Genomic DNA, 14,214 nt, shown 5'->3' on the forward strand with positions numbered 1-14,214 from the left:
ATCAGCAACATCACAGTCAAACAGATCTTGAAACAATCTAATTTCCTTAGCATTGGCATCCAGATTGCTTCTGATATTTTTGTTTAAGATTTGAAATAACTAAATATGCAAATGAGAGAGGAAATTCTGCTTCACCCTTTTTATGCATAGATGCTGGATATGCGGGCTACAAGTGTTTTAAATAAATTTCTGCACAGTATGGCATATGAGCAAAGTTACAATCTTTCACCTGGCCTTCCAGAAGTATCAACTTTGCTCTGCAACTTAAAATTTAAGTTGTTCACGTGATTCACCAGATCTTCCAAAAAATGCCAATTTCCAAAGCCACTCAGTATCTGATAAAAGTGGTTCATAATGGTTTTTCTCAGTAAGAAATATATCTATTTCATTCCTGTGATGAAAGAAGCATGTAAGAACCTTTCCACAGCTAAGCCATCGAACTGCAGTATATAATATGTCAAGTCAACATACTCGAAATCACATTCCTTGAGAAAAGACCGAAACTGGCGATGATTAAGAGCATAAGAGCGAATGAAATCTCAAGAAAGACTACAGTGGAAGGAAAAGGAAAAATATGTACTGGCTATATGTTGGCCACCCATAGTATACTTACTAGAACTAAAGATGATAGCAATAGGGCAAAACCCACAGGCCGGTTGGGTATACAAGGATGCTGAATTTGTTCATAGCCAAAAACTATCCTTTGAAAACAATACACGCTAGAGCCTAAACTCAATAAAATGGGGAAAAGAGGAGACTCTCATTGAAACAATTTGAGCCATCAAAGCAACTAATTTAAGTTGCAAGTATGGGCTAGAAGGAATTAAAAAGTTTCATCAATAATCTCCAAAAGCATGAAATGAGCAACTAGTGTCTTTTAAACTCAGAAGTGTCCACAAAGTGCAAATTAGTCACTCTTATGCAAAAATGAAGTCGTGGCACTTAACCACGATGTATAAGACTTCACTATAACTGAATGAGGCACGGAAGCAATTTGAAGCCTGGTTCTAAACCCGACTCTGCACTGAGTTTCATTGTCTCCATCAGGGGCTGGCAAAATATCCTGCTTCAAAGTTGCCAAAAATTGATGCTCGGCGTTTCAAGATCCTGGCAACAATTGCTATTACTCTGTCTCCCAATGATGTCACTGGAATGAAAAACGTCAAAACACCATAAACCTATTTACAAAATCCAGTTAATAAGAAACCTTAAACAGCTCAATAAGGTAGTCAAAAATCCCCTCATTCACCCTTATATGCTGTCCCATTCTATATCTTCTTTAAGTCTTGTTCATGGACCAACTAAATTCAGTTAAAGAAACAGAGAAGGTACCATAACAGCCAGAGTAATTAAGAAGAGATAATGGATGAGAAACCTGTGATGAGAATACAGAACATGAAGCAAAATGAAGAGTAAAGGGAGCAGAAACCAGCCTCATGTCCCTGCTCTACTCCTAATGTAAGATAGACCAGGAAGGTAGAGGGAAGAAGAATGACAGGAGAGAGATTGGGAGAGTCAGGAGCTGGCAGTTGATCTCATGGCCTACATGGAGTTGAGTATGCTGGGATTCAAGAGATTGACAAGCAAAGGTACACTTGACACCCAAAGGTAAAGAAGAAAAAATTAAGAAATGTCATCATAGTTGATACTGTAGAGGAAAATCTGACACCGTACCATCTAGCAAAGGTTATTGAGAAACCTAAGTACTGGCAAGGACACAAGACCAGGGGAAAAAGGAGGAAGATAATGGTGGGGGGGGGACCCCAAAACATTCAGGGGAAAAAGTCAATGTACAGCAGTGTCACGCAGATGCTAAATCAAAAATATCATGATATCTGAAGATGATAGGGAGCCAAACCATCAAGCTGAATCTTGATGCATTAACAAAAGTCCTTAGATTCATACGCTCCAATAAAATATTGAAAGTGGCAGCTGAAAAGAAAAAACTGTATAGATATAAGAAAAAAAATATCAGAATTAAACATTTTGAGAGAATAGTGTCACTGGAAGTCCTGAGTAAGACCTGCAGCTGATCCTAACACAACCCCGTATGCATGGGTGTCCGGTGCATTCGCCCCATATTAGCCTATGTCTTTTGCACTGGACCTCTTTGCATTCTATCTGGTTACTGCATGGAAAGTAGGACTTGGTGCACAGCTTCCTAATCCAAGCCAAGGCCAAACTGTTGACTCAACTTTAACACAAGTTTATTGCATCAACCCCTGATTCTGAACAGGGTCCTTGTATATTCCTTCTGCTGTCCTCTCCAGACTCTCTCATCTTTCAGCAGGAATAGGAAGCAGGGTAGGAAGCCTAGAGCCACATTACACCCTAATCCAGACCGTCCCTAGTCCTGTTGAAAATTACCCTGCCCCCCCCCCCCCCCCATTCTTTAATATTAAACATTTGGGGGATGCTTTTATTCATGAGATTTGGACCTTTTGAGCTGTGCATAGCTTCATGTGCTTTTAGGTAGTCTAATTTTCAAGAGAAAAACAAGAGAATTGACCCAATGATCTCCACAGACAAATCCAAGAAGGAGCAAATATCAATGTGGAGAAATGATGTTCCTGAGATGGACTTTATTATTATTAAAATAATATTGAAACTTGGCAAACCACATAAAAACCTCTAGAACGCAGTCCACTGAAAAGCTTTGGACCCTGGACCCAACCCTGGTCCTGCATACAGCTTCAACGGAACAGTTTATTTCCAACTGGCATTTTTACCCACATATCTTTATCCTAAGACTTCATATGGATCCATGTTAGGTCCAGGATACAAAGCTTTTCAGCGGATTGTGTCCTAGAGGTTTTTATGTGGTTTGCCAAGTTTTAATAGTATTTTAATATTAATAAAGTCCATCTTAGGAACAACATTTCTCCACATTGTTTTTTGTTTCTAATTTTTAAGAGCACATTTTCCTCCTGTAAATGGCTTGAGAATGTGTGTTGGACAGAGAAAATCAAGAGGAGGGGTATTGTCCTGATTACTTGGGTTATTAAATTTGTGGAGGGAACTCCAGAAGTCTGGGCTTTGCCTTCTCCTGAGGCAAGTAGTCCAACAAAGAGCCTGCTGACAGGAGCTCTCATGGATATGAGCTCCTTTGAAGAAGCTGAGGGAAAATCATCTAAGGAGAGGCGAGTTAGCCTTCAGGGACAGCGACAAGTTAATCAACTGGACAGTGAGAACTATGACACTTATTTACCTTTAATTTCTTTGGAAAAACCCTTAGAAGTAACTCTGGACTCACTATGGGATCTTATGGCCGGACTAGTGAAGACCATAAGTCCCAAACTTCAGTCAATTGAGGGGAAACTGTCTCAACATTCTACTGAACTTAAAGAACTGAAAAATGAAATGACTGCATCTAATTCCTCTGTTCAAAAGCTTGAACAAGAAATTAAATCATCTAACTTTAATGAAAGATAATATTTGGAAAACAACTCCAGATACAATAAGATTAATTAACTTTCCTAGGCTACCATTGACACCACCTAGAGAAATGTTTAAAAGATATTTACTTGAAGTTTTGGGGGCCTCAGAAGATTCATTACCTCCTTTATCACGCGTCTATTACTTACCTAATAAGATTAAATTACCAAAAAAGTCGTTGGATCAAGGATTATTGGATGTATCGGAGTTATTGGAAAAATCTGATAAAGAGGCTATAGAACCAAGTACTTTGATTGTAACAGTAGCTCTCTCTATTGATAAAGTTTGGTTGTTAAAACTATTCTTTAAAAATAGACAGAAAGAATTTATGAGTTGTAAAGTGCAGATATTTCCTGATTTATCACGAGAGACCCAAAAGCGTCGCCGTGAATTTCTTATATTGAAGCCAGGTGTTACATCTTTAGGTGCTACTTTTTACTTACGACATCCTTGCAAGTGTATAGTGCATCACCGATCAGTTAAATATGTTTTCTTTGAGCCTAATCAGTTGACTTCTTTCTTAGCGCTCTCCCGATTGGAGGCAGAAAAATCAAAGCTCTAAGATTATTGATTAATCCCAGCAATCAGCCCTCTAGCTAACTTCAAATGAGAGTGTACATTTTGTTCAATTCTTTTTCTTTTGTTTTCGCTAAGAAATCTTGGATCCAAATTTGAGGACTTGAGCATTTTAGTTTATACATGATTTAAATGTTATTGGAATGTTTCTTGCTTTATGTGGAATTGCTAATTTGCTTTCTGTACAAGATAATTCTTGATTATATGATTTAAAAATCAATAAATATATTTAAACATAAATTTGTGGAGGGGTGGGGGAGAGAGACTTTGAAATGAAGGGTTGCATGTAAGGTCAGGAAACTTTCACCAGCTCTGCTTTAATTTTTACTGAACCCCCATACAGCCTCCATTCTTTTCTCTGTAGGTGTGGCAGCTCTCAGACCAGAGAAGTGTCAATGTTTGCACGCTGCTGGACTGGAAGCGCTGTGTAGCGGTTCATCTTTGGTACATGCTCCCACCAACTGTACCTATCGCTAGGGCCCTCGCAATGTATGAAGAAGCATTTCAGGTATGCTAGTCTGTTCCCTGTCTGACAGTATTACAACAACTTCCATTTGCTTCAGATAAGTTTTTTTTGAGAGTTTTTTAATTTAGTTTTTGGACTATTCAGAAAAATAAAAATGTCAGTGTGATGATTAAGGGTTGAGATACAGACGTTTACATCTTCGTGCTTTTGCCCTGGTGTCTGGTCTGATACTGAAGATATTCTGAGCAGTTTAAAGGAATCCCTGACATTTGTGAACAGTTTTTTTTTGGGGGGGGGATAGCCACTTCTTTTATGTTTTGAACTTTTCAGATTATGCCATTTTCTCCTCCATTTCTATATTAGCCTACTTGAAAGCTTTGTCCACTCATTTCTAATGATCCTAGTTTAAAGCCACCCTCAGTGTATTAAAGAATATCCAAGAGGAATAGTTACAAGTTTTTCCTGATATACTGCCTCGTTACAAGAGCTCTACTAGGTCAGACTGATAGTCCATCTAGCCTAGTTTCCAACTGTGGCCAATCCAGATCACAAGTACCTGGCAGAAACCCAAAGGATAGCAACATCCCATGTGAAATCCCAAAGAGTAGCAAGATTTCATGCTACTGATCCAGGGCAAGCAGTGACTGCTATTGAGACAGACATGGGGGAACATAAGAACATGAGAATTGCCGCTGCTGGGTCAGACCAGTGGTCCATCGTGCCCAGCAGTCCGCTCCCGCGGCGGCCCTTAGGTCAAAGACCCGTGCCCTAACTTTCATGCGTATGTTCTGGTTAAACAGGAACTTGTCTAACTTTGTCTTGAATCCCTGGAGGGTGTTTTCCCCTATAACAGCCTCTGAAAGAGCGTTCTAGTTTTCCACCACTCTCTGGGTGAAGAAGAACTTCCTTACATTTGTACGGAATCTTTCCCTTTTTAACTTTAGAGAGTGCCCTCTCGTTCTCCCTACCTTGGAGAGGGTGAACAACCTGTCCTTATCTACTAACTCTATCCTTGAATGTTTCATCATGTCAAGTTTCAAGTTTATTAAAATTTTTGATTAATCGCTTAATCTTGCTTCAAAGCGATGTACATACATAAAAGAAAATATTTAAATTACAACTTTAAGATAAAATTGCATTTTTTAAAATTAACAATAAAACATTAATTAATATATAACCATTAAATAAAAGGAACTGTATACAAATTAACAAACATGAATGAAGGGAAAAAAGGGAAATGAAATACAATTTATAATAGAAAAGAAGGTAGGGAAAAACATAAGGATGGGAGTTCAAAGAAATGTCGAAAGCAGCATTATTAAAATTCAATGGAAGATTTTCAAGGGAGAAGAGGCCCAGTTTCTCTAATCTCTCATTGTACGACAACTCCTCCAGCCCCTTAACCATTTTAGATGCTCTCCTCTGTACCCTTTTGAGTAGTACCGTGTCCTTCTTCATGTACTGCGACCAGTGCTGGACGCAGTATTCCAGGTGGGGGCCTCACAATCTTCTTGACTTTTTGAGTTTTAAGCAGGAGATGTCAGAAAAGTTACCACAGGGAAGACCTTGGACTTTTCCTATAGGAATTTATCTAAACCTATTATCCCCATGTAATTTAATTGAGTGTTGCCTGGTTTTTGTATTTTTTTTGATAGGGTGAAAAATTGATCCACTTGTACTCTTCTACACCGGTCAGGATTTTGTAGACCTCAATCAGATCCTCCCTCCCATCTCTTCCAAGCTGAAGAGCCTCAACCTTGTTAGTCTTTTCTCATATGAGAGGAATTCCATCCCTTTTATCATCTTGGTTGCTCTTTAAACCATTTCTAATTTTACTCTATGTTTGTCAGTCTGTTCTGAAAAATGTTTCACCCTTTCCCCAATATGTGGATCCTGTTCCTGCAGTCCTTTGAATATCACCCCATAGTCCAGGAAACCATTCACCTCCAGCTTTTGTCCTCTGGAATACTGCTCTGCATTCTCACATTCCTTGCATATTAGACCCAGCTGCCGTTAATCCTGTGCAATGAACCTTGTTGCTCAAGTGGTCACATGAAATGCAGACTTACTTGCATTGTTGCTATAAAAATAAGTATTTGCCTCTCTGCAGGTTGCTTTGATGGGCATAGGCTATGAAGCACAGTAAAACAGGGTGAGATTTTAAAGCCAAGCTGTGGGCTCCTAACATTTTTAAGTGTAGGCTTGGAAGTTTCTAGCCCAAGAAGCTAGTATTTTTTTTTTCAGCCTACTACATTTTCCCATCCTCTGAATGCATCTAGTCCATGAAATAGGATGGTTTCCCCTGTCCTCTATGTGCTATTGCAGTGGTTATAGAAAAGCTGGCAGTGCTTCCCAGGTCCTGCCCTACTAGAGACTTGCTGGTCAGGCCCTGTATTGAGGAAAATCAGTGGTGGGGAAGCAAGGCCTCGCAAATGGGAGAGTAACTGCCCTCCAACCCAGCCAGCTAATTAACCATTCCCCTTAACTATACCCATGACATTCAGTTAGTCCCTGTTCGAAAGAGCTTACAATCTAAACAGCCAAGACAGACAGTTTTTTTTCTTCTCTTTTGTGACTCTGTGCAGTGCTGTGTGCGTCTGGTAGTGCTGTAGAAATAATTAATAGTAGTAACTTCCTAGACCCGTGCTAGGAAAAATACTACTGGTGGAGGGACCAGGATCTATGTGGGGGGGATATGGTGGGGAGGTCTGGCCACACCAGAGAGAGATGAAGAAAATTCTGAATTGAGGAGAGAGGAAAAGATAAACAATGGAGGGAGGGAGTGATATTGAAGATAGAGAAGGCGAAAGGGAAAAGAAGTGTAGCATACATGTTTGCACCTTACTACTGAAGGAGCAGATGAAAGGCAAGGCAGGGTCTAGGGTCCCAGCTTTGAAGAAACCAAGAAATGCTATCTGCCTATTCTGGGAACTCTGATTCCTGCCTTCCTTCTCTTAGTATGCCAAAATCATCAGAAGGGCCTTCCTCCACCCCCATCCGTATAACCAACTAAGTCTGTCCCTCTTGGTAATTTGAAGTGTGCAGTGTGGCCCGCCACAAAATGTTTGGAGATGGGTTCTGGATGCTGTGGAATAGCCCTGGAGGGTCATTGAGAGGATCCCTTTATCCCTGATCAAAGTTGGCTAGGATTCATTCCTAGTATACGTAGGGTACTATAGTTTTAGCTCAGGTCCCCTAGATCCAGATGTTTCAGGTGCTGTGGAGATTTCATCTGACATGACAACAGTTTCCTATATTCCTACCAAGAAGGTGTTTTTTATTATTATTTTTTTTTTAAATTAGAATAGAGAGAGTGGCTAAATCCAAATCCCCTCCTCTCATTTCCAATTCCATGTACTAGTCCATTCTGTTGTAGTGCAATAACTGTTTTATTTGCAAAATGAACAGGACTCCACAGAGCGTGAGACATACGCTTGTGCTCCCTTGCCTCGATATTTAGAAGATTCTGGAATTGATTTGTCGGAAACATTGGAGGCAGAAGAGATGGCAAAGAGACCCCTACGAGATGTTTGCTTTCATCTTTTGAAACTGTACAGCAACAGGTGAGTGGACTCAGATTGGCAGTCTGCACATTTCAGCTGTTTATCCTTTACTGAAGCTGTTTGTCTGTCTGACGAGGGGAGGAGTAGCCCAGTGGTTATTCAATTCCCACTGCAGCTCCCTGTGACTTTGGGTAAGTCACTTAACCCTCCATTAACTACCTGCAAACCTCTTTGATTGTACCCACAGAAAGTACCATCTTCACTCCCTTTTCTTTCTTTCACCTTGCTGAGAATTGCAAAACTACTGATGTAGGCGCCTTGCCATCTCTGCTTTTTGGGCCCAGCTCCATTGCCTATTTGTGTAGTAACTGAATCCACCTGTAAGGAAACCATAAGTCTTGGATTAGAGCAGTGTTTGTCAAACTGTGTGTCCCAAAGAGATTCCAGAATTTTCTTTATTAAAAAAAATTCCCTTCATAAGTACACGCTAGAAAAGTTGACATGTACGTGTGCGTAAGGATACAACTGCCTAGACAAGCATCATTCTTTGACGTGATTGGTCCTTGAAAACTAATAGCAAGTAATTTTATTTTTTAAGCAGTAATTATCCTAACTCGAGCAACAAAGCAATGAAGGCTTTGTTACCGCTTGGATCCTCTTATCTTTGTGAACTTGGATTTTCAGCTCTGGCAGAAATTAAATTGAAAAAAAAAAAAAGAACGACTGCAGTTAATGGATGATGAAATACGTGTTTGCTTGTTGATTATCGAGATGCGTTTTGTGTTGATTTGCACTCATAGACAACCACATCCATAACATTGATTAGCAATTCTATTCTATATACTTTAGTTTCACCGTTGTTACAATTGCCCATACATAGCTTAAAGAACGTTAAATAAATAACTCTCAAATTTAACTTTTTGTTGATTTTGCAATTTTTTAAATTTCAATTATAATATGCCACCAAAAACATTTGCTCCATTTAGTGTGCTGGAGCTAAAAAAGTTTGAGACACTGGATTAGAAAGTCAGAATTTATTTATTTAAAAATGTATTACTCGCAACCATCCAACAATTCTGAGCAAGTTACAATTCAAAACATAATTCAAACAATGTCACAAACTACGAAAAGACATAAAACCAAATCATTTCATAAACTATAACAAACAATAATATTCTTCATAACTCAGTCATCCCTGATAGAGATGAAATCTGATTTTTAAAAGCAGATCCCAATTATCGGCCAGTAACTTTCATCCCCCTATTTATTAAAATGATGGAAGGAAATGTTACAGAACAACTCAAATACTATTTACAATGCTTCATTCTGTTGCATCCCTTCTGGATTCCATACGCTAGGTGTTCAATCCCAACCCGCAATATGGGAGTTGCAGAAATCTAACACTTTTCTGAGCACATGCTCCTTCCCCTTAGACTGAGAGCTAGAACTATATCCAGTTTCAATTTCTGAAAGCAATCCTTGCTGAAGTCTTTGAATTGCTCTGCTTCATTTTATTTTTTCTTAAGTTTGCTTTTTCGGTGGCTTCAGTGCCTTAAGACCCCTTTCCAAAGGTCCCCTGTCGGAGGAAAGGATGCAGTCCCGCAGAGCTGGACTGCTGCTTCACAGAGAAACTTTGGTGGATCTATAGAGCCAGTCTGCTTTGTGCAACCCTTTTTAGACTCGGGATCCATTCCCCTGAGAGTTCACTTTCCCGCTGACCTTGTCATGGGTTTTAAGCACAAGCTGTATATATCTGGAGTGAACCCCACCCCTCCCCCTGGGTTTCAGGGCGCAGGCTGCATTTCCCGCCCCCAATCGTGGCGAGGATTTGTGGGGGCGAGGGTCACAGTCTGTGTCCAGCCAACTGAGGATCTTCAAGTCTGGTACATTTGGAGCTATTCTGAGGCACCAAATCCTTTTCTCCATTCAGCTGCTGTGTGAAAATGCTGAAAGGCAAGGCAGTTTGGTGACTGTGAGTAACCCTTCATTATTTCCTATGGGAATTTCGTGGATGGCTTGTTAAATGATTTAAAAGTCGTTTTTCACAGTTTCTGAGGGTAGGATTCAGGTCCTCCACCTCCCTAGACCCCAGATCTCTATTTTTTTATTTTTGGATTTTGTTTATTTTTGCCATTTTTGGTGTGAATTCTCTGGTGGCAGCTATCTTGGATTTTAATCTGTCTTTTTTTCAAAGATTTATTTCTGCCTCAAAACCCCTCGATTTGATTAAAAATCATTTGGGATGGACTCCCCAGTAATCACAACCCTCACTTATTTGGGTCAAAGACAGGATGGCAAGAGAGCTAGCAAAGCCAGTGATCCAGCTTTGGCTCATCTAATTGCCTCCTCTTTAAATGCAGCTTGCTTGTCTGTTGCTGTATTTCTTACTATTCCTTTTCAAAAACAAATACTAAACAGCAATTCTTTTTTTACTTATCTTTTTAATGCAGTGTCTCTAGCATGCCCCGACGGGACCCGTTTCGTCCACAAGGGCTTGAGGAAGCAGCAGAGAGAAAAAGATTGCAAAGGCAAAGCGATCGACTCTTGTTGCTTTTGCGATCTACTGGTCGATCGCGATCGACCATTTGGGCTCCCCTGTTCTACATCCTTCTAGTATGGACTTACCAGTCCCTAATCTGTCGAATGTGTGCATTGATTGTGCCCTGGGGGAGGGGGCGGAAACTTTGGACTTGGCTTCCTCCGGGTACTCTAGGGCTGGGGAGCCGGCCTGGGTCCATGTCTTCAAAAAAAAAAATCTCACCCAGAGGCCATTCTGGAGTCTAGCGTAAAACGCCTGCGTTCTGAGTTTGGGGACTCTCTTGGTACATTGCATGTGCCTCAGCAGAGTCCTGCCATGGTTGCGGGGTATGACTTTTCACTGGATGATCAAGACTCAGGTTGCCATTGTCTCGGCTCGGCATATATCAGAGCTTCAGGCTCTCATGCAGGGAACCCTTTCTCCGTATTACGGATGCATGTACTGTACTTTCCTTTTTAGTGAAGGTAGTATCAGCCTTCCATGTTAACCAGGAAGTTCGTTTCATTCCACAGGTTCGGAGTGACACAATCTTCTCAGTTACAGCACCACAAATTTGGAATGCGTTGCCATCCCACATCAAGAATGAAGAAACTTTTGATAGGTTTAAAGAAATGCTAAAGTGTTGGCTATGCAAAGAGGCTTTCGAGACCTAGATTTTATTAGGCTCTCACAAGCTCAACCAGATAAATAAAGAAACCTTTTATCCCTCCTTTTGTTTTAACCTTGTTTGTGTTTCTTTTCTATATGCATTGTAGTTCCTCCCACTTTCCTCCTGTATAAGTTTGTCATGTGTTTGTTTTTAGGGACACTTAAATACATTGGTCTTCTCTTTTTTAACTGTACATCGCTTTGAATTAAGATATTGCGATTGAATCAAAATTTTAATAAAACTTGAAACTTTTTAATAATACTAAAACTTGATAAGATCTTGTGCAGCTCCACTATTTGGAGAGGACTAATGATTTTCAGCTGTCTCATCACCTTTTTGTCCTGACTGCTGCGCCTCGATGTAGTCAACCTGCGTCCAAGTCCTCGATTGCTCGATGAATTCCAGTGGCCATTTTCATAACTTACATCGCCCAAAGCAAGCAGCCACTGGTTTCTCTTAAGGCCCACTTGACTAGAGGTGGAGTTGTGTTGGGGGCAGAGTCTAGTGTGATTCATCCCAATGAAATTTGCAGGGCAGTTACTTGGTCCCCTCTTCATACTTTTGCCCGGTTTTACCAAGTTGACATGGCGGTTCATTCTGATGCTGCTTTTGGGACCTCAGTGTTGAGGACAGGTTCTTCTGTCCCATTGTTTTGGTATGCCACCTAGCGTATGGAATCCAGAAGGCAATCTTTCTGTTAGTCCCTGTAGGATTCCATACGACTCTCCCTCTCTGTGTACACTCAGTGGTTTGGAATAGCCTGCTTCTTTCTGCCTTGGTTATTCTCCTTACAGGCTTGAAGATTTTCCAGCCAGTTGCCAGATCCTGTGGAGAGCTTTCTGTGAGTATGTACATTGCCATGGCTCTTTCTTGGGGTGCTCGTTGTATACAGCAGATTAGTTCTACATTGTTCCTCAATGTTTTTCTGAGTTGCTTTTGTGCCTGTTTATTACTTGTTCATGTTTTGCAGACCAGTTCAGAAATTGTTTATGTTGCTGGGGATCTTCCCCCATAAACCCCCTTGTCATGGATTTGTTCAGGTATGTTATTTGGCTTTGGGACTCAACTGGATATGGCTCTAGCTCTCAGTCTAAGGAGGAGCATGTGCTCAGAAAAGTGTTGGATTTCTGCAACTCCCGGATTGCGGGTTGGGATTGAACACCTAGCGTATGGAATCCTACAGGGACTAACAGAAGATTATTGAAGGTAAAATTTAATCTTCCAATATTTTTCATTCTTCACAATCGGGATTCAAGAAAATTGCAGCACCAAGACAATGGTCGCAGCACTAGTAACATATGGTAAAGAACAACTAAACAAGGATCACAGCGCAATCATAATCCAATTCAACCTAAGCAGCGCATTTCACCTAGTAGACTTAGATCAAATGCCCGAGATCTTCAGTGATTTCGGATTTAGCAACCTAGTCTTCTCTTTGTTCCAAGGCTTCCTAATCACTCAGCACTAAGCTATACGTAAGGATAGTGAACTTTCTGACAGCTGGCACCTTCTCAGCAGGGTCCCCCACTTTCTGATGCAGTCCTTGGAAGCCAACTTAGATCTCACACAAATAAAATATTTAACCTGTGCAGATGACATAGCAATCATGCTACCTGTAAAAGCTGCATTAGACAACCCTCATCACTGTCAAAAAATGTGTCCACAACATAGAATACTGGACCTCAACCCACCCCCTCAAACTAAATAAGAACAAAAAAGTTCAAATTGTTTTGACTAGAACCCTCACCTGACCCATGCTACACTCTAAGGATTACAGTAGACGATACAGACTTTCCATTAGAACTACAATTCTGAATTTTGGGAGTAGAAATTGATAACCACCTATCCATGAAAAGCCGTGTACAAACATCTTGGGAAAAAGGAGGCAAAAGAAGACTATCTGGCCAGATCTAAGGCTGTCAAACAGGCAGTCAGGGAAGCCAAACTTCGAACAGAGGAAGATCTAGCACGGAACATTAAAAAAGGGGACAAATCCTTTTTCAGGTACATTAGCGACAGGAAGAGAAACAAAAATGGGATAGAACGCCTTAGGCTATCAGATGGAAACTACGCAGATTCTGATACTACCAAGGCAGAACTGCTAAACGAATACTTCTGCTCAGTATTCACCTGTGAAGCACCGGGAGCTGGTCCACAATTACAGATAAGAGACAGCCAAAATGACCTGTTTCATGATTACGAGTTTACACCCAGTAGCGTCTACCATGAACTTTCAAGACTCAAAGTGGACAAAGCCATAGGACCAGACAATCTACACCCCAGGGTACTCAGAGAGCTGAGTGAAGTTCTGGCTGAACCACTATCCGTGCTCTTCAATCTTTCCATGCGCACGGGAAAAGTACCACTAGACTGGAAAACAGCTAACGTAATTCCACTCCACAAAAAGGGCTGCAAAACAGAGACAGAAAATTACAGACCGGTGAGTCTTACATCCATAGTGTACAAACTCATGGAAACACTGATCAAACAGAATCTTGACAAAATTCTAGACGAAAAAAATTTACGTGATCCACACCAACACGGATTTACCAGGGGAAGGTCCTGCCAAACTAATCTGATTGACTTCTTTGACTGGGTGACCAGTCATCTGGATGCCGGGAAGTCCCTGGACGTGATATATTTGGACTTCAGCAAAGCTTTTGATAGCGTCCCACACCGTAGGCTGTTGAATAAACTGAAATCAATGGGATTAGGGGATACTTTCACTAAATGGGTAAGGGATTGGCTAGATGGTAGGCTTCAGAGGGTGATAGTGAATGGTATCCCCTCCAAAACGTCAGCAGTGACGAGTGGAGTACCTCAGGGCTCCGTCTTAGGGCCGATTCTATTCAATTTATTCATAGGAGATTTGACCCAAGGGCTTAGAGGAAAGGTATCACTGTTTGCCGACGCCGCCAAACTATGCAACATAGTAGACAAAAGCAGTGTGCCTGACTTTATGACGCAGGACCTACGGCAGCTAGAACAGTGGTCATCAACTTGGCAGTTAGGCTTCAATGCTAAAAAATGTAAAGTAATGCACCTA

The 14,214-nt window shown here is 40.8% G+C and overlaps 1 protein-coding gene across 6 annotated transcripts in view; it reads left to right on the top strand.

Annotated features, from left to right (window-relative positions):
- Window positions 1–14,214, top strand: part of NUP98 (nucleoporin 98 and 96 precursor) — a 330,912-nt gene that overhangs the window by 257,038 nt on the left and 59,660 nt on the right. For all 6 annotated transcript variants that reach the window (XM_033947374.1, XM_033947378.1, XM_033947379.1 and 3 more), the window contains 2 exons: window positions 4,376–4,519; window positions 7,886–8,040. In XM_033947374.1, coding sequence (XP_033803265.1) covers window positions 4,376–4,519; window positions 7,886–8,040 — 299 coding nt within the window. The remainder of the gene's footprint in view (window positions 1–4,375; window positions 4,520–7,885; window positions 8,041–14,214) is intronic.

This window comes from Geotrypetes seraphini, chromosome 6 (genome assembly GCF_902459505.1).
Source record: "Geotrypetes seraphini chromosome 6, aGeoSer1.1, whole genome shotgun sequence".
NCBI classification, from domain to species: domain Eukaryota; kingdom Metazoa; phylum Chordata; class Amphibia; order Gymnophiona; family Dermophiidae; genus Geotrypetes; species Geotrypetes seraphini.